Source organism: Neolamprologus multifasciatus, chromosome 5 (genome assembly GCF_963576455.1).
Source record: "Neolamprologus multifasciatus chromosome 5, fNeoMul1.2, whole genome shotgun sequence".
In the NCBI taxonomy this organism is placed as follows: Eukaryota; Metazoa; Chordata; class Actinopteri; order Cichliformes; family Cichlidae; genus Neolamprologus; species Neolamprologus multifasciatus.
The window spans coordinates 9861123-9881656 of record NC_140443.1 but is presented as its reverse complement, the minus strand read 5'-3'; the positions used below and the strand labels follow the sequence as shown (position 1 = coordinate 9881656).

The following is a 20534-nucleotide window of genomic DNA, read 5'->3' as shown; positions in this document are numbered from 1 at the left end:
TTGTATGCAGACTTGGTTTCCTTGGGCTACTTTTCATTTTTGGAATGGAATGAATTTTTTTTTTTTTTTTTTGGGGGGGGGGGGGGGGGGGGGCTTCTGTGAACAGTATAATGGTAATGACAAACACTGGAGGCACATTTGTTTATTCAAATGTAAGACAAGATGGGAAGTAGAATAAAGTTTATTGCAGGATCTTATTTATTACCCTCACAGTGTTTTTATATAGTGAACAGCACCATCCACAACTTGCACTGCAGAGGGAAATGTGAGCCAGCCCTGGTTAAAAAAGTTAATCATGCCATGAACGCCATCTAGCACATGCTGCCAGGTGACATCCTTTCCCAGGTCCAGAAGTCGCTTCCTGTAAAGAATCCCATCATCCCTCAGGACATCATATTCACAGGTAAGGATGAAGGTTCGCGGGGTTTTCTGAATGAGAGCATCGTCTGCCAGTAAAGGGGAAACCTCATGTTCCAAACCATCTTTAATTGCGTGATACACCTCCCCATCATATTCTGGGCTTGGGTGCTTATAGAAACCACGTGTGAGGCACTCAGGAGGTAAGTTAGAAGGGGATAACCATAGCTCGTAGCGTGGCCTGAGCTCAGCGGGGACATGGTTACCTTCCAGCACTTCTTGGCACAGAGAAACATCTCCATTGAGATATTGCAGGAAGTAGAATGCCATCCGGCCACGAAACAATATGGGCACAGCATGATTTTGCTGGTAGGAAGGCAAGTTGAAATCTGCCATCTGCAGGGCTGGGTAAATGAGGACCTGAGCGCAAGGGAATGGCAGATGTCGGTCCTCACTGCACGCCAGCCTTTGGCACAGTGCTGCTGCCAGGTTAGCCCCAGTGCTGTCCCCTCCAACTGCCACTCTGTGAGAGTCCACCCCGAACTCTGTCTCAGCCACAGACAGGAAGTGGCACGTTGCTTTCTCACAATCATCCAGCTGGGCAGGATACCTGTGCTCAGGGGCTAATCGGTATCTAAGAGGGGTGAAAGGAAAAGGAGCAGTATGTTAAGTTGTAGCTACATGGTGGTTAAAATAGATTTTCTATTTGTATGTGGAGTGGGGAAAAAAGTGTAAATACCCAACAGATATCACAGTGGTGTCAGATTCAATGGCAATATGCCGACACACTTCATCAACAGAATCTGTTCAGGATTAGTAGGATAGAGTTATTAAAAGATCTTCGTCGCAAAAAAGAAGCCATAAATAACCACAAACAGAAGGTGACACGTCTTTGTCCTTTCTGTACTTGTGCTAAAAAATATTACACTTGGGTGCAATTTTGTAGTATTTCGGAATTTTGAAACTTTCTTATGCTCTATACCTCTCAAATGAAAATAGTTTTTACTTATAGTTCAAGCTGCTTAAAATTCATTTCGACTGTCATAAAATTACTGACCGGAACTGTGAGGAAGTCAGATTTTACTTGTATTTGAGCATTTTTGTTTTAGTTAAGCAAGTGACTGTAACATCATATACCTATACTTCCCAATATCCATCCGCCTCCATGGAAATACATTAGACCTCTCCTCAAGCCATCACACACAGAGGTCGGTTCATATACTCGCACTGGCACCTCTGAGAATGTCATGTCCTTTACTCGCAGACCAGCGGGAACTTGTTTCAGGTGAGAGAGAAAACAGGCCACAAACCATCGGGTAAAGCTAACCTGATGACAAATGCCCAGTCGATGTAGGATCCGAGCCTGGCAGGAGAGAAACAAAAGACTTACAACAAATAGGAGACAAAAATATATACAGCCCTGATAGATAAAGTCAAAGTGAAGGTTATTTGGTTGAAAAAAAAAACCCCATTCGTGACAACATCAAAGAAGCGGAACACATGACTTTGTCTTTGCACCTTTGTTGGTTATGATTTCTTATCTAAAATTTCTCTGATGTAAGCTTTATCAGGTGTTGGAGGACGAAGGAAGGATATCCACATATGACCTAAAAGAGTACATTTTTATTCTCCACAAGAGGCGTTTACTCTAAAGGATAAGTTGAATATTTTAAAAAGTTAACAAAAACAGATATGATTCCACACAGGCAACATACAAAACTAAGCACTAACACTTTTGCAGATACTGACACTCACCACGACTGCAATACCAACAAACAATCCATGAACCATGCGCAGTTTCCCTCTATTTGCAACCCCACAAGGAATGTCTGAATTCATCAGCTCAGCATACACAAGTCCAATTACCAGAAGAAGGAAGGCTGCAACAAGAGCAGCGAAGCCAATTATTAAAATTGCCGAGCCGATGTCCATGGTGTTGCTGGTCTGCTCTGCTGAAGGTAAGTCATTAGGAGTAAATGTTTTATGTACCTGCTTTCAGCCTCTTTTCACCCCTCCCACAACCGCCTGCAAAGCATTCTGACCTTGTTCTCACTTAATGACATTTTTAGCTGCCTGCTGCCCAGGAAAATAATTATATCCTTCAACATATTTTATGACTGTGTAGTCAAACTAATTACATGTTTCCCAAGGAAACCATATTGTTCCTCTATGGATATTGCAAAAAATATTTTATGTTAATAGAGCAGCTTTTTAATTACTTTCATGTCCATAGTTCCCATTAAAATACCTTCCAACACCTACTAACATTTTCACATTTTTCTGTGGTTCTAATGTGTGTGTGTGTGTGTGTGTGTGTGTGTGTGTGTGTGTGCATGCGTTTTCAGGTTTATTTGAACATATTGGCTCCTACATGAGCTCTGTTGCTCATGCCTGTGTGTGGCAATGAGAAGCGAATTTATTGTCTAGCGTCTAAGGGAAGAAAATACTTAAAGATGCATGAAGGCTGACTGAAAACACCCTTATCTGAACTTTCATTGTTGATCTGTAGATGGCAGTGATAGCATGAGTATAAATAAACAGGATACTCTGAAAAACAGTCTGTTTACACTGTGGCATTCTGTGGGCAGCTTAAACATATTTGCCAGTGACTGCAATGTGTACTATGATGTTTTAGCAAATTCACTGACCTGTATTCGACATCTCTTCAGTGGAATATGCTTTGGCATAAGCTCCAGTGGGCTCTCGACTTTGAATCTGCATTTTGTAAACCTCAGAAATTTCCTAAATAAAGACAGCATCTGGAGTCGTGTTGTCTTGGAGTTTTTAGCAGCCCCCGAGAGCCTCTCTGTCTTCCCTAAGTAACTGAGCCTTGCACAAAGCAACCATTGTGAGGCTAAACCCATCCCAGTTGCTGAAAAAGTCTTGTATTCAGCATTGCCCAGTAAAAATCACAGTGCCAGGGCCAAACATCACAGACTGGAATCTTGTCTGAGGCTCGTGAATTCACAAGATTTGTTTAGGAGGTATTCATGCGGTTTTCTTGTTGTCATCCTTCCAAGCTTCTGAGACCGGGCTGACCTATTTCCCAAACTGCATTGTCACATGCAGAAAAAATATAGCGTGCTTCAAAAATACTGTTACCACAACAGACTGGGTTCAAACAACTAGTGGCGCTTTATACCAACAGTTGGAAACCATTACAAATGTACAAACACACTGTCCAATCAAATAACATGTTCACTTTTTAAAAAAAATAAACCTAGCACATTAAAGTGGAGGAAATACATGACTTTAGGTTTTGACACAATCCAGACCTGATTTTTTTTATTGAGGTTACAAATGTGTTAGGGGCTTTATCAGCTATGTGTTTGTTTGGTGCTCAGCTGATTCTTTGTTTCCTCTCTTATTTGTTTCATTTAATTAATTTAATAGAACTGGCATTAGGCATTGTTGACATGGCAGTCATTCATCTGGCGCTATTATATAAGAATATTTTGTACTGACTCGCAAGTCAGTGAGACCTGTGATTGCAACATCATTGTTCTTCTGTGGCCAGCGTTATGTAACGAGGTGAAGTTCGGATCAGTGAAACTGTGAAGTGAGAGTTTGGGGTCCCAGCTGGAACCCTCGCTGCTCGGCGACCACTGTGAGGACCTAGACCACATGTTGAGAAACGCTGTTGTAGCCACATGAAGGGGTGTGGAAGAGGCAAGTGCGCAGCCACTCAGGGCAGACGGGCACTGGAGCAAAATTCATCCCTACTTAACATGTCAATCAGGATTAATGCCCTTACAAACCTCCTATTTAGGTTCATCCAGTTCCTTTCACTAGTGGAAGTTCCGAACCAGGGCAGAGGCGGTAATATATAAGGCAGGACAGGACAGGACAGAACAGGAACGCAACACCAAAGCACAGAGTAGCGCGCACTACGGAGCGCCGCCTGGACTTGTGTTTCACGTTTGTACTCCTCGACGGTAGTTGACAGGCGCAATGACTGATCACTCACTGATTTCGTGAGCGTGATGCATGTAGACTGTCAGAGCTCTTCAAGTCACACTGTTCTGTTTTTTTAAAAATATCTCTCGCCTGTGGATTAGTTATGCAACAGTGCAGATGATATTGTTTGCATGCGGGTAAAGTTGCAGGAGCTCAGAAGTCGCTGTCTGTGCACTCAGTTCACTGTTGGCGGATATCTGCGGTGCACATAAACTTGCAGCGTAAACATACTTACAGACTATCCGTGAGCACGTTCCGAAATGGAGCTGAAGAGCGTGTGTCGTATGCTTCTTTTCCCGGTTCAAATCCTCTACTGTATAGTAAGAGCAAGTTTGATGTTGCTGTTGCCAAGCAGACGGAAAGACCTCACCAAGGAGGTGGTATTGATCACTGGTGGAGGACGAGGCATCGGACGACACCTGGCCAAAGAGTTTGCCAAGCATGGGGCCAGAAAGGTAAGTCGATAACTTGTTGCACATACCTTTCCTCCTTCTACTCCTTTCAGATTAGCACATTATTAACAACTAGATTAAATTACTTTCTGAGCAATTTCTTTGGTCATATATTAAGTTATATTTTCAGCTTTTATCAAAACCACCCACCTCATCCCTCACCAGGTAGCCTGGTCAGTCTGGTCTCCCCTGCCCCACGTGTATTGCTGTTTCAATGTTCTATAAAAGCAGGGATCACGACCTCCATGTAACCTAGTTGGTCCGGTGAGACCGGTGACCATGCCCTCAATTTTTGTTCAGGTATTGCACAACAGCTTGGGTCAACCAGAGGGCAGGTCTGGACAGCATTTATGGCTGCTTGATATGATTGAGTGTGGTACTGAGCTGACAGTCATTCTGCTTGGGTCCAGGGTGATTTTTGCATTTTGCCTTACACAGAAAGTGCATCATCCAAAGATTTAGCTGTGGCTAAATTCATCGTGGCTTTACATATGTGGCTGTTTGTTTATTTTAAAGTGCATAAAATTTAACTGAAACTGCTTCAAATCAATGCAGCTCTGATATTTCTCTATTGTAGCTTCTTGCCATTTTTGAGCAGTCTCCATAAGACTGTACTAGCATGCCACAACAAAAGACTTCATAATGTTCTTAATAAATAACAGATAAGTTGTTGTTTTCAAGGCTAGCATGAGTTCATGAGATATTGTTTTGTGGGGTGTGTTTGTAAAACAATAACAAGGAACACATTCTGTTATCTTTTTTTTTTGTTTGTTTCTTTTAACCAGTTACAAACTAAAATGCATACTTATCATGTAATATATGAGGGTCAAATCTTCCATACTCAAGACACATAATGCAATGTAAACAAAACAAAAAAAGATTCGTCATTGTTTTATACAGCTGGAAATGATTAATGAATAGCAAAATATGTAGGTTACCTGAAAACAACAAGTTTATATTGATGACATGAGTTGGAATAGTCCATATCATGACGCTTAAAGTTGCTTGGTTTACTCCTAAATAAATCACCAAGATAAAATAAATTCAAATTTTCATTGGAAATCACCTCATCCATCACAACAATTAACCTTCCATGTCCCACCTCCCTCACTATCCCTCATCTCCTTAACAAGGAGCTTCCTCTTGTTCCTAAAATGCTCTGTTGACTACACACACACACACAGACACACAGACACACAGCTTGTCTTCATTGCAGGTCAGGGTAACCTCAGTTCAAAATTTCCAGCTGTGGTTTGTCTACCAATCTACTGAGTGAACATTACACAGCTGAGTGCCAGATGAGTCGCTGGTGGCCCTGTAGCAGCAATGTATCAATACAGAGTAGCTCTATTTTTGATCACCTCAGATGGGAGTCATCATTACACGTGGAAGAAAATTGTGGTAATTTCTACCCATGTTGAGCAGCCCAGCTGATAGCTTTGGGTTGCAATTATACATACGAGTGACACAGGCACCACATCTCAGATGATCTCTTAAGGTGCAATTTTAGCAGCTTGAAAACATTGCTAAAAGCTCAATGAAACACTAACTGCCTCCTTCTGTCTTTCAATGCCATCTCCTTGGGGAACGAGCTAGAAGAAACCAGTGGGTTTTAAAAGCTTCACTTTGCAGCTGCGTAACAATGGATGTCACCATGCTTTTCAGCACCCTTTTGTTGGGCATTATCAAGGTGTGAAGGCTTTGAAAACAACACCTGTGGTAATGTGTATGACAATTACTCCCTGCCTAAAGAGATGCTAAAAGGATAATTGTGAATAGGGCTGACCTCTGCGAACTTACGCTAACTCTTGTTTGAGCCTCTTTGTCAGTAGTAGCCAGAATTACCTTCGCCTCTGCTTAGGTTTTAGTTTTTTCACATTGTAAGGAAGACTAACTTCAATGTCAACGGAGGAAATTAGTCAAGATGAAAAGCTGGAGACCCAGGAGGGGAGCCATGTCTTATTCTGTACTATTAGGGGAGAGCAGCGCCAGCGTGAGGCAAAAAAATAGAAAAAGGCAACCAATAACACAGTGAGGGGTCTTTCATAACAATCCCAGTAAATACTCAGAAAATTAAAATGGTATATTTCTTCAGAGCTCGTTTAATTATTTTGCAGCCTCCCTAAAAGCACCACCAGCTCGGGAGGAAAATGTTTACATGTTTTTTCTTTCCTTTTGTATGTGGTTGTTAACATTACTCGGAGATCTCTGCAAAGAAGATGAACCGAAGCAAGTCACTGACAACAGGTTTGTGTGGGTGTGCTTGTGTTGCGCTGGAGGCGGGAAGCACACCACTCCCAGCTGGGTATTGCCCTGCAACTGACCTTGCTGTCTCCGCAGTAATTAGACAGCGGCAGGCGACTGCCTCCTGAACTCCTGCTGCCCCCTCTATGTGCTGCCTCTCTGCTTGCCCATACAATGGGTGTGAAAAGGAGGGCTCATACCCACCCATATATTCAGGCCTGAGTGATAGAGTATCACTGTAATGTAGCTGGAGCTAGTTGGGGATATCTTAAGCTGCATAGAGTGACATCTGCTGTCTACCTTTCAAAGTCTTGTTTTAAGCTTTGCAACATAGATTTGTTTAATTAAAGGGCTTTTACTTACAGCATGTGTTGACTTTAGGTCTTGTTAGGCATGCCAAGTAAGAACAATCACCAGTTTATCAACAATAGCGAAGAGGGCTTGTGCAAGGTCAATTAAAAACTGTTTTCTTAACGTTTCTGTCCAGATAGCAATTTGGCCAGTGCTTGTTTGCTCTGAGGATCCTGCATGTTGTGACGGGTGATAAACTTAATGAATTAAATAACATTTTAACAGGAGAGCACAATGTAAGTGCTGACTTTTAATGAGAACTGTCAGCTTTGTTTGCCTGACTCCTATTAAAAGCTTTCAGTTATTTATCAAGACCTGTCTGCCTTCACTGATTACTCAAATGGGCTTGCAAATGAAGCAAACAGAAAACCTAATCAAAAGCAATTCGAACCAGGGCCACTCACAGAGGGAGGCAAACCCAGAGTGCTCCAGATCTGATAAAGAAATGAAACGCATAAAGAGCACATTCTAGACTGCAGTCTTTTATGTTTCTAAAAATTTTAGTGTGTTTGGTCTGCTTCAGCTGCTATTAGCCTTGGACAGTTATTGACACATGAATACTTGGAAGAACAGAGCAACATAGCAATTTGGGACTTCTTTTATTCCCAGATTGTGAATATGAAAGTTATTTTACTGTATTTGTCAGTGTGTTATGTTTGGCTCTCAACCAGTGTTGAGTGAATTTTAAATTGGCACACTATGAAATTATGCTGTTGCTGGAAGATGACAGATTTAATTTGTGCAGGAGTTGCACTGTGCACTTTTTTTAAACTAAGTCTTAAAATATCTTTTGTCATGTTTATTAATTAGATCTCTTAGACTAATCCATCCTGCCTACTAACTAAATGGATGTTTGCGCATATTCATCGGTGTAAAACAATGAGAATGACAGGCTGAACCACGAGTTAGCAAACAGACATGCTGTCTTGCGCCCACGCGCAGTCTCTGACTCTGAGATACACAAGATCACTTTCCAGAGGACTTTTTGCTCAAATATTAACCTTGGTCATGGGCGACTAGCCAAATCCCACACTGGCGTCTTCAGCACTTCACACACGCACTGTTTTCAGACTCCCTGACCAGAAATGACAGGGCTCATCTGCCCAACAGGCCATGTAATCTCTTTGAGAATTTGTGTTTGAGAGATGAGGAGGGCTCACCCCCTGATTTCATTACCTTTCCCTGACCCCAAAGACTGACAGATCTAATTGCCCAATCACTAGTCCCCCACCTCTATCCAACCTCATGTTCCCTGCTCAAATGACCAGCCTTCATTTAGTCTCCGGGTGGATGAAGAGACAGTTCATTCACCCACCAACCCCCGAGCCTTTAATCTTGCTTGAAAACTATTTGTTGGAGTGAAATTGCCCTCTCTATTCTCTGAACAAAAAGAACATTGCTATTCAAAAAACTCATTTTCACTATACTGCCAAAAAAAAACAAATTGAGTGATTACTGTTAAAAAAAAAAGCCTTTTTTTTTTTGCACTCGATGCTGAATTTTCTACTGATTATGCCTGTGTTTGTTTAGAAAATTAACATCTTGTTATTTACCAGGTGATCCTGTGGGGCAGAACAGAAAAGTGCCTCAAAGAGACAGCTGAAGAAATTACCCTCTCTGGAACTGAGTGCCATTACTTCCTGTGTGACGTGGCCAATCGGGAGGAAGTTTACAAACAAGCCAAAGTGGTTAGAGAAAAGGTATGGCAGCTTAGTGTTTTTGAAAAGATAAATCTGCTTGCACAAGGAGAAATATAATTTGCACACAACAGATCGTAAAATATTTCCCTGAGATGCCTCCCTGTCTAGTCTGTATGTATATTTGCTTTGAGCAGCTCTTTCTCCCATCTGGTGTGTATAGATTACACTTCATCTCAAATCTCTAAATATGAGCTTGGAATGTTGACAGCTCTTGTCGAGTACAACTATATCATTTCAGGAAAGCAGACAGAAAATGCTTGACATTTTTGACAGGGTTTTCTCTTCCTATTCTTGCACTTTTTAATCTCAGGTGGGAGATGTTACGATATTGGTGAACAACGCAGCAGTCGTCCATGGCAAGAGTCTGATGGACAGCGATGATGATGCTCTTCTGAAATCCCAACACATCAACACCATGGGGCAGTTCTGGGTAAGATTTGATTACATTGTAGCAGAGCCAGTTTTCCTGCAAATACAGGGAAATATAGGGAAATTCCTCTGAGCTGATTATCCTTATCATTTTTATATTTTGATTATAGCATGGCACCGTATGCAGTAGGCAGCCACGGGCTTGTCAATCATGACTCTTATTATGGCAGGTTAAGTGGGGTATTTCCAAATTGCCTCAGCCCCTGAAACATCAGAAGGGTTGTGAAACTCATGGCATTTTTATTTTGAATGGAGATCAAAAGACTATGTCATATGCAGACAGAAATGCAATTATCAACTAAATGGAAATGGAAATTTAATCTGTCGTTACAGTGTGGGCTTGCTTCTCTTGTCTGTTCTTCTTTCTACTCTGAATATATTTCACCTTCTATTTCCACACCCCTCACCGCTTTTTTCTTCATTCTACCTTTCACAGTCTCTTTTTCTTCTTTTTGTCTTAGACAACAAAAGCCTTCCTGCCTCGAATGCTGGAGCTGCAGCACGGCCATGTCGTATGCATTAATTCCATCCTGTCCCAGTCTCCGATCCCTGGGGCCATAGACTACTGCACCTCCAAGGCCTCATCGCTGGCCTTCATGGAGAGCCTGACACTGGGCCTGCTGGACTGTCCTGGTGTCAGCTGTACCACAGTGCTTCCTTTTCACACGAATACAGAGATGTTCCAGGGCATGAGAGTCAGGTGAGAAGACACAACAAAAGGAAGCGAGGGTGGCGCATTCTTACCTCATACCATGGTTCAGAAATATGGGTTATCTATCACAAAAATTATGTTTACAATTGGGAAAAATTAATACCCTAATGCTTTGTTGGATGAGTAAGCCAGAGGGAGCTGGTTTAATAGTGGCTAAACAAGCCACTTTAATGTAATTGGTAAAAACAAAGCAGTGAGTGACAAAAAATATTTCATTTCTTAAATCAGTTACATTTTAAAGTACACAAAAAGCTATCCAAATCTCCTGACAACATTGCAGGAAGGTGCCAGAATTATTATGAATACTACTGGAGAAAATGAGCATCACTTTTCCATACATCAGCCCACTAATTTGTGTCTTTTGCCCATTTGTGTCTTTGGACAACAGTAGATCTGAAGTATCCTAGTCCCTTAAACAAAATCTTATAGGAGTTTTAAGTGGAAATGCATCAAGTAAATCCACCACTTAAATTCAGACTGAAATATCTCAATAACCTTTGGATGCACTGCAAACTCTGAACATTATTATTATTCCCCTACAGGGTTAATCCTACTGACTTTAGAGATTCCATGCCTCTCCCTGTATCACTGGTGTGAGGTTGACATTTGTGGCTCAGAAGGAAATATCTTCACAGCTATTGGATGGATTACTTTGAAAACTATTATTCAAAGTCCAGAAAGGGAAAAATCGAATGAGTTTGGTAATCTTCTGACTTTACGTCTAGAGCCAACCAGCTCGTCAGTTTTCACTTGCCCTGTATTTGATCAGTGGGTATGGAGTTTTGTACAGATGCTTGTGGTTGCTATAAAATCTATCCTATAGGCTATCAACCTTTTCCCCTGTAATGATCTACGCCGTCATAGATCATGATAAAACATTCACACTACTGGATAAATCTAAAGCGAGTATTAAGATACTTTCCTAATCCACCTGATTCATGATTCTTGTGACTTACGGTACCAGAAATGATAGTTTAACATTTTAAAAGGAATTTGTATACTTTGACTAAATCAGCTAATGACTCAATATTTAACAGATGGCTAGTAATTATTTTAAGAATTTAGGGATCGCATAAAAACATAGCTGCTTAACTTTTTTTTTTTTTTTAAATGGTGCTGCATTGCTTCGCATATTTGACATTGAATGTACATCCTGGTTGTATGATTGCATCAGACCTTTCACACTGTTTCGTAATAGTTATTGGGTATGTCAAAAATTCAAAATGTACAGTTTGGCGAGATAAAGTATGGCAGCATAATTTCAAATTCAGCTGCGCTCTGGCATTTGTTATGAACAGCGGTTGCACAGATAAAACTTGAAGCAGATAGAAAATATAATCAAAATTTTCCCAGAGTGCCCCAGAAACAACATCACTTTATCTCAAACTGTCATTTTTTTTTCCCCAGGTTTCCCCAGCTCTTTCCACCCCTCAAACCTGAAGTAGTTGCCCAGAGGACTGTTGATGCAGTCAGAACTGACAAGGCTTTCCTCTACCTGCCATGGACAATGCACGCTCTTGTCATTCTCAAAAGGTGAGATTTCATGTGCTATCTTGTTTTTATTGCTGTATTTTCTACTTCACGATTAACATGCTGACACTAGTGTTTTTCGTCTGTCTTTAGCTTCGTGCCACAAGTTGCACTTGAAGAAATCCACAAATTTTCTGGGACTTACACCTGCATGAACACATTCAAAGGGAGGACATGAACCTCGACTGTGCGCAATATGAGAGCGACCTCAACAGTTCTCGGGTGTGATGAAGGGAATATGGACCTTTACACATGTGAAAGTGGAGCAGGTCCCATGATAGAGTGAAGACAAACACATGCAAGGGTGTCGCTTCTACAATTACAAGTAATTGATAAACTGCTCGATACACCCTGGTCCTATGTATATGTATATAGTATGGAGGACTCACTTTGATCTGAAGCCATGCATAGTTCTCTACCAGTAGTTATTCTGGGAGTTTATTGACACATATTTTGTCGCCTGTTTTTACTTTTTTAAAAAAATTCTTTTAATATGTCTTTGAATCAAAACAAGGTAATAAAATCGAGTTTTAGAATTGCACTTTCTCCATTTGTACATGATGAAAATAGAAAAGTGAACACTTGGGAGGTAGACTTTGTATTCTATCAGGGTTTTGACTCCCATGGCAGTGCGATAACAGCTTTGATTTATTCCAAGCATGAGATCAGTGACTGTGACAGACGATGTTGTCAAAACATAAAATGCACTCATGGGGGCCATGTGGGGCATATTCTTGTTTGTTCTCTGCTGTCAGAAAATGGTACAGGGGGGATAGTGTAAATCTCAATAAACACAATGAACTCAAAACAAGTCAGTCAGGCCCTTCTAATGCCTGCACAATGGTTTTAATTGCATTCAATGAACGTGAACAGCCAGAAAAAACTTTATTGTACGTATTGCAGACATTAATTCATCAAGGCTGTAATTATTAAAGCAAAATTAAAATAAAGTGGGGGGGGTTCTGTTGCTAAGATGACGTCAGGTTTGCTTGGTTATAAGCCAAGCTAATGAAATCAATCTTAAGATGTTTGCAGTTGCTGCACATTTGTGTTAGATTATATAAATGTGATTTGGATTACTAAAACCTGAGAGGCTTATATTCCAGGACAAAAATGATGTGACAGTATGGGGGCTCTTTTGTTTTACTGCATTAAACCTCAAAATGTCCCGGTGCTTTAGCACAAAAGAAAGAATTGGAGCTGTGGAAAATTATAATGGATGAGATTTGTCATTGCCAGTGTCTTACAATTACCTTTTGATTGAGGATATTATTTAAGTAGTAAAAACGCATTTCATAAAACTGGAAGGGACTTACACTGGTGGATGAATTGCTAAACCTTACTCGCTTTGGAACTGAAAATGAATAGCATCCACCGTAAAACCGCAGCTCCCAATTTAACATTTCTGCCAAATAGGGAAGAATTACCTGTTATTCCATCATTGCTAATATAATGTGAATAAAAGCCTGCACCAGTTTCAAAGGTGAGGAGAGGCCTTAGATTATACATCCCATTTCTGTGCTGATACATTTCTTTCAGCTCTTTTTAGCATTTCAGATTTTTCATGTTGAATAAAACTTATTTATTCAGAGGACACAGCCGTACTTCAAAAGATGTCCCAGTTCAAAATAAGTGCATTAATCAGGTTATTTGATGTAATAAACTTGCCATTAGTTAGTAGAGATTATTTCTGAAGTGGGTAAAGGTCAACCAAACCTAAAGAGAAACAAAAATCAGGTTAAAATACTTTACATGGAAAAAAAGAGTTTCTAATCTCTTTTACATCTCAGATGGCATTTTTTAATAAAATGAGGCAAAGATCTGACCTCACCTAGGCTGATTCACTGAAAGGGATGTAGTAAAACTGAAAATACCATACTCTGCTGCAGTTTTAACCTCAGGTGTTGAGCCTTCTTTAAAAGGATAAACTGCTTTAAGATGTCTGAACTGTTCACATTTGACTCAGACTCATCTAAACATGAAAACTACTCATCAGGATGAAGGACAGTTTTTATACCTCACTCCTCACTGCAACACAAAAAAAAGACAATTCGTTTTAATTGACAAAAGGGTGTTTTTCCTTTTATACATTAAATAAAAGTTTGGTGTTGTCATAAAACACGCACACCTACATATAGTCTTATCTCTGGATAAGGCCCTGCTGCTTTTATTCTTTTTGTTTGTTACTTGTGGACCATAACTAATCTTCTTAGATCAGAGCAAAGAGCAATGTTCAGTGAAAATCCAACAGAGCGCAAGCTCTTTCATAGGCTGTGCTATTACCTTCCTTGCTGTGAGGTTAATCATGAAGCCAATGCTTTTTACATAGGACAGAGCATGTGCAGCATGATGAATTCAAATGTGGTGGTTATGAAAGCAGCGAACACTAAAATGACTTACAAGTAAAATTGTGAAACACAGAGAATCCATGCACAAATAACTTTACCATTGCTCCTTTCAGAGCAGAGCGCTAAGCCCTAGCAATGAAAGCATGAAGGGTTACCGACACAAACTCAGAGAAAGAAACCCATATCTGTTAGAGCACAAGTCAAAGCAAGCTCAAAGAACCAAAGGCGACCCCATGAGAGAGGCTGTAAAAGTTGGGATAGTGCCTGGCCTTTTGCTGCTAGACAAGGCTCATAAACATTCATTTGAATCCCAGCGAACCATAAAGGCCCTCCTGAGCACTCACGATAGGGCCGCACATTGTGATCAGTAGGTGACCCACAGTGGGGTTGGGAGGGGGACGGGCACTGCTGAGAGTGAACCCGAGCCTCCTTCAAGGGCCTGTTTCTCATTCTCTTAGTGGGCTGTTGCGAAAGCAGGGTGAGAAGAAGAAGCATGTTGGGATGGAACTAGGTCGAGGAGGCATGCAGTGCGTGTATGCTGGAAAAGGAGGACTAAAATGGTTGGAAATCTCTTGGGGCAGGTTCAGAGCAAGGTTAGCCAAATACTGAATAAATCAAATAGGGGCTTGGAAAGCCTTTTCCCTGCTGAAGGCGCTCAGCCCCAGGGTGACTGACCAAGCGCAGGTGGAGGCAGACGTTTGGTCACATGGGAAGAAACCCGAAACTGTAGCTGTCCCAGCTGTGACCACATTCCCAGGTGTCTTTTCTGGACATTTGATTTGATTTGAGATTGTACTGTAGTCACTTTTTTCTTTGTTCTTCAAGTGTGTTCAATTTGAATACTGTGCAGCGAACTGAGTCATCACCTTTTATGCTGACCGCAATTAGGTTTATGCGAGGTTATCCTGTTATAACCTCACAGAAACTTCACTTTTGAACGCCCCTAAATTTCCCTCTTCCATACTTTTAAAGTAAGCAACAAACCTGAGAATCTTTTCCTTTACTCAGTCCAAGCATTTGTAATCCCAACACAGGGGCTTGGAGAGCCAGCCTCCAATGATCCATTAAATATATTATAGGCGCCCGGATCTGGAGTCCATTTGGCTTGTTGTGCAGTGATGCTGAACGCATGTAAAACCTCAGCCAGTGTAGGATTGTGTCGTTATTCACATCACATACACTTATGGATTCTGTGACTCTGAGTTTCCTGGCAGAGGGTTCACTGTGACTTTGAGGCTTAATATGACTCTGCTGCGTTTGATAAATGTGTTTCCAACACACATCAGATCCATTCTTACTTCACATTTATTTGATATCTCTAAAATATAGAAAATGTTTGTGTAGTGCCATGCCTCAAACAAATCACAATTTCTGTCATTTTAAAGCCAACTTAACCATAAAAGCTAGAAATATCTCCCGAGTTTGTAGTAACATACTCAATACAAGTGTTATCAGACATGAGCACAGTGGACTATTACCTGCAATAAACTCCATAAGACTGTGTACTTTCTGGGCAAAGCCCAAAGTGAAGCCAAATGAGGCTGGAGCCAGGGGCAGCAAAACGGAAGTGGAGTTCAGCGAGGCGTTATTTGTTACAACACCTTATCCCCTTCTCTGAACAACGCTGTTAGTCCTCTCGCCAGTTTGTTGCGAGGTTCATCCATCACAGGGTAGGTAGTATGATAAAAAGGCTCAGCCCTAACCCACAGCAAGGGGCCAGCCGCGACGCCTCAGTTGACCTGTCAGACTGTAAGAGTTATTATACACTGTGGTGTTAAAGGTTAAAGGGAGCAGCAACCTCAGAGGGTGTCAGTCCTTAAAAACACAGAGAGACAAACAGAGCGCTGAAGATAAATGTAGGAAATTAGTGGCAATCCATGAGCAAATAAATATAATGTGCATGACATTAAACTCAGGGGGACTTGTTAAGTTCCAGCAGTGCTTGAGTGTTTCTGTCCATTTGATTCATATAGGAAGTCGCAGGCAGCAATAAAAACACAGACAATGATAGATTCTTTTGAAGCAAATAACTTTTATAAACAAAATTACCAGCTTGATTAATGCTGCCCTTAAATATTCAATCACTTTGGCGACAGCGGGCTATTTAAAGAATGTGGTTTTTACAAGTATATGGCTCATATGAATTAGAGGGTGTGGTTCTACAACACAAGGTCAAACTCTTGGTAGTTGGGGCATAACTCACAGTAAGTTGCATTCATCACTGGCTGCCAGCCATATCTACACAGCCGTTTCTCTACAGCCTGCAGAGAAACAGATTATCTGCATGAGGATCTTTTTTTAGGAAAACGTTTTGGAGCTACACAGAAAGCTTTGTCTCTGCTATCACCTGTGTTTGGGGGCAAAGCGGCAAAGTTGTGTAGTCATTCTACCATTTCTACCTTTTTTTTTTATCCTGCTTTCTTCATCTTTCTGCTGTCAGTAAAGTCTGTGTGAGACCCTAAACAGAAATTTCTGAAATTTAGTACACTGACCAGGCCCAGCAACCATATTCTTTTCATCAAATTTCATGTCTGTGTATTGAAAACCCAAGTCCCACCAGTAAGGTTTTAAGAAAAAGTGAAAAGCTTATTAAAAAGTCAAAAAATTTTGTCATGTCTTTGCAAAACATTGCACAAATAATCTTCAGACAAAGCCCCATAAAATTTGTCCTGTGCATTTTGACTCATTTATACAGTAAATCTTTCACAAAAAAGAAACTAAGTAATATTTCTGCAATAAAGTTGATGCTTGATTTGGGAGCTGATTTTGAGGAAGGGGAAATAAAACAGTTCAACAAGATAAGCAGAGGTTATATGAGCTATATACTTAGTGAATCACCATAAACTTCATACAGCACAGTTAGCTTTAAATCTCCAGTGTATCAAGTGTCAGTGAGCAGTCGGTACCTAAAATAATTTCTCTTGTTTTCCTCTTGTCTTTCCCCATCACTGATTGAAGTTATCTTCCATTCTCTTCTGCAGCTGTACCTTTAGCTAACACAGATACTCTATATGAAAAACTGCACAGAAACACTTTGAGGTTTACGAGCTGTTAGAAATGTCGCATTTGAAATTGCCTGCTACTTAAAAACCCAACCTTTTTACCCTCTCTGCTCTCTCTGCTCTACTAGACAGGTGCTGAAGTACCACAATTACAACTTATGGATGGACAATCTGCACAATCTGGATTGTTTGGTACTGTAAATGCTGCAAAATGATACATTTTTGCCAATTTTATCTCAGTAACCACTTGTGATGGATAAACCAATGAGACTATCTTTGTTTTTGTTCCTTAGATTAATGGTCAGATCTGTTTGATAATAATAACTCTGCCTGACAGGATCAGATCAAGTTGCCATGGCAACTGTGTCCAGGTGATCTAATAACCTCCTTTTTGTTTCTCATGGCTATATTTATTTAAGGTTTCTTTCTGTTACTTTAAATTTCATATGAGGTCTAAAACCAGCTGACAGTGGCACAGCTTTAGTCAGGTTAGCAGCGGCACCAACATGCCCCATTGTTTTTTCTGGTTTTACTATGGCAGTTTGTAATTTTTAAACTCGCATATGGTGTGTGGAAATTTTCTTGTTAAGCCTACCAAAGATTTCCAAAAGCAAACAAGTGTCAGTTTAAGTTCAGATCTTCCTGCGACATTAAGAAAAAGAAATCCCTCTAGGTCATTCACCTACACTGTGAAACCAGGAGCGCTGTGTTTCACATGTGGTTTCCAGTGTTCTGCTTTTGAACGCTGACAGTTAACAGGGAGAAAGTGGGAGGTAAGAGTTGAGGGACAAACAAAGCAAAGTAAAGCCTCCTTTTCACTGCGAGCAGAAGGCAAACACTCACAGGGGAAGGGTGTGGGAGGGTGAAACACAGTTCACATTGCGCGGATGGGCTCAGGATATTTATAAAGCCCACTAGGCATCACGTCAGGAGAGCTCTGCTGAAAAATGTTGCTCCCAGATGGACCACTTCAGCCAGATTTATTTGTTACAGAGCAGCTTCCTCGTGGATTACGCAACAGTGTCGCACAAGAGTAAACTCTCTGGCTTGATGTCTGTTGCCTGCCTTCCTCAAGGTGACTCAAATGTGGGTCATATGGAGGACAACATTCTCCTAGTGCCCTCATCTGAAGAATGAAGCAGATATCAAAAGGGTGTGCAAACCTTTAAACACGCTCATGACAAAGTAAGACATGAGATATGCTGGCCCCAGACTTTTACGTAAAGAGACATCCATAAAACTGACAGGAACAAAACAAAAGATTATATTTTGAAGCATATTTCCTGGATTATGTAAAATAACTAATAGTTAAGATGCTCTTTTTGATTTCTTTTGGCACAGAAGCTCTTGATTCATCATCACAGGGCTGTATTACACAAACAAAAGCCTCCCAAGCCCACAGCCTGCGTGTAAGTCATGTGACCAGAGTTGGCGGCCTCTGTGAACTACACCTGAACTTAGTTAAATGGAAACAGACCAAACACATAGTGTGCGTCAGGATGAAAGCATCCCTCTGGAGAGCTCTTAGTGAGGCTTTTGAGTAAAGGATGTGGGTTATCGAGCAACACAGGAGAGCTAAAAAACAGTTTTCTAAGTGATTGAGCAAACATCTCGCTCTAAAACCTCACATCTCAGGACACCAATTTTCACCTCATTCTTAGTTTATTAAAGAGGAACCGTCACTTTGCTACAGAGGTCACTGGTACATGGAACCTTCATTATACTGCTTTTTATAGGTTACTTGCATGTGTACAGCTTTTATGTCTGTATCTCAGGCTAACATCAAACAGAGGATAAAAATAAAACATTTAGTGTGACTATTGTCACACTATTGTATTATTGTGCGGGCAGTTTCTCTTAAAGTTAACCATAAGAAAACAAAAGCTGCTTTGAAAAAAGCACTAAAAACACAATTGAAACAGAGCTCACAACATATTCATACAAAAGTCTTCTGAAAGAGTGCATAGAGAGGGTGTGTGAGGCAAAACCACAACAACCATCGTCCTACACATGACCTGCTACTGAACCATAAAGATAGGTGTGTGTGTGTTTATACTGCACTTGTATGTTGTACTCTGGAGAGTTGGCGAAAGAGTTGAAAGAGAAATGAGCATGTAAGGGAATAGCCAGTTTGTGTTTGTGCCTCTCACACAGAAGCCAAGAAGAGTAATTGCCTGCTCAACACCTCAAAGGTGAAAGGTTGACTAGGAATGTGGGGGGTGGTTGCATAGCCTGCTGTAATTAGCCTGCTAAAGGACAAATGAGGCTTTCACCAAATAAGTGCAACCATGTCAGATTTGGAGCCTTAGAGAATATTGAATTATGGCTGAAGATCCTGTAGGAAACAACGTGCTATGCAAAGCTTTGACTGTTATGTCTGTGGTGCTTGTTTTTCATAATACATACAGCTTCAAGTGGCACATCAGTTTGAGAGACTGTAATACACTCTTAACTCATTCCATAAAGTATAGCTAATTGAGAAAAGGGCATCTGGGAGTAGCTTGCTTTAAAGGAGGATTCATACATAGAACAATGTGCAGCACAGCTGCCCTCATGACTGGATTTAGTGTATTGTGAATCATTGCATCAAAATAAAGAAAACTGCAAAGTGACCTGTTTTCAATTGTCTCAAAGCCTCGAGGAAAACAGCAATTTTGCACAATTTCTCAATCCGACAGGCCTACCATATATGGCATCTGGACAGGGTGAAATGTACTTCTCCTGTTTGATTAGACCAGGTTTCATATAACAGTACGTTCAGAGCAACACACCCCCTTTCTGCCACTGCTCTGCTGCTGGGCTTGGATGAGCCAGACTGGACTGAGATTGAACTGAGCCGAGGAATTCCAACATCTGGCTTGTATCTACAGCTTACGGTCATTTGGATGCAGTTGATAGTTTCCAGTAGATCCACAAAGACTGAATTGTTCTGGGTTTGGGCCTCGTCTGCCTTGGACTCAGAGGGCGTGGTGCTCTGGCGCCTGACTGCCACAGCTGGGCCTGTCTGTCAAATCCTCATGTGACACAAGACTGACTTATCCTCAGCGTGAGAATTGGGAGAAGGATTGGGGTGGTCACCGCATTACTGCAGGGGCTTTGATGAAATGGGAGAATGTGTATTTGAGCTTTAAATCACCACATTAGTTATATTAAAAAAAAAAGAGGCTTTGATGAGAAATTTCATTTTTCACAGCTTTTAACTACATTAGCTGAGGCAAAGGAAATCATTACGCAGAACTCGTTCACAGACCAAGAGATGACAAACACTTGCAGTCAGCTAAATCACACTCCGGTGCCTCTCCTCCCCCACCAAGGTCCCACACTACACTGCAAGTTTGACAATTGGGTTCAACACCAGGTCAAGCTCTGGGTTTGACAATGGGCCAACCAGTCTTCAATTGGAGTAAAGCAGACAGCTTTCCCACAAAGAGCTCAGTCACACAGAGGGGATT

General features: G+C 41.0%; 2 protein-coding genes across 3 annotated transcripts; one reads left to right on the top strand and one right to left on the bottom strand.

Moving 5' to 3' along the window:
• Positions 1 to 94: 94 nt before the first annotated feature.
• aadacl4 (arylacetamide deacetylase-like 4) lies at positions 95 to 3890 on the bottom strand. Of its 2 annotated transcripts, none has more exons than XM_085160648.1 (4): positions 2113 to 3890; positions 1495 to 1720; positions 1097 to 1160; positions 95 to 991 (listed from the first exon to the last, which is right to left on the bottom strand). In XM_085160648.1, the coding sequence occupies exons 1-4, from the start codon at positions 2287 to 2289 to the stop codon at positions 208 to 210; spliced, it is 1251 nt and encodes a 416-aa protein (XP_085016774.1). In that variant the 5' UTR covers positions 2290 to 3890; the 3' UTR covers positions 95 to 207. The 2 variants fall into 2 exon arrangements, with proteins under 2 accessions (XP_085016774.1, XP_085016773.1); XM_085160647.1 differs by having other exon boundaries at positions 3006 to 3890.
• Positions 3891 to 4574: 684 nt separating this feature from the next.
• On the top strand, positions 4575 to 18892 carry dhrs3b (dehydrogenase/reductase (SDR family) member 3b). Its single transcript, XM_085160649.1, has 6 exons — positions 4575 to 4769; positions 8918 to 9061; positions 9372 to 9491; positions 9952 to 10190; positions 11610 to 11735; positions 11826 to 18892. The coding sequence occupies exons 1-6, from the start codon at positions 4575 to 4577 to the stop codon at positions 11908 to 11910; spliced, it is 909 nt and encodes a 302-aa protein (XP_085016775.1). The 3' UTR covers positions 11911 to 18892.
• The last annotated feature ends 1642 nt before the right edge of the window (positions 18893 to 20534 follow it).

What these genes read in the sequence shown, in the direction of transcription:
- aadacl4 (XM_085160647.1), bottom strand. Translation starts at nt 3,221, where the DNA reads ATGGGTTTAGCCTCACAATGGTTGCTTTGTGCAAGGCTCAGTTACTTA. An exon ending in TGAAGAGATGTCGAATACAG is followed by an intron (nt 1,721 to 3,005) that starts GTCAGTGAATTT and finishes CTCTCCTGCCAG; the next exon opens with GCTCGGATCCTACATCGACT. An exon ending in ATGGATATTGGGAAGTATAG is followed by an intron (nt 1,161 to 1,494) that starts GTATATGATGTT and finishes AATCCTGAACAG; the next exon opens with ATTCTGTTGATGAAGTGTGT.
- dhrs3b (XM_085160649.1), top strand. Translation starts at nt 4,575, where the DNA reads ATGGAGCTGAAGAGCGTGTGTCGTATGCTTCTTTTCCCGGTTCAAATC. An exon ending in TTCCAGGGCATGAGAGTCAG is followed by an intron (nt 10,191 to 11,609) that starts GTGAGAAGACAC and finishes TTTTTTCCCCAG; the next exon opens with GTTTCCCCAGCTCTTTCCAC. An exon ending in GCTCTTGTCATTCTCAAAAG is followed by an intron (nt 11,736 to 11,825) that starts GTGAGATTTCAT and finishes GTCTGTCTTTAG; the next exon opens with CTTCGTGCCACAAGTTGCAC.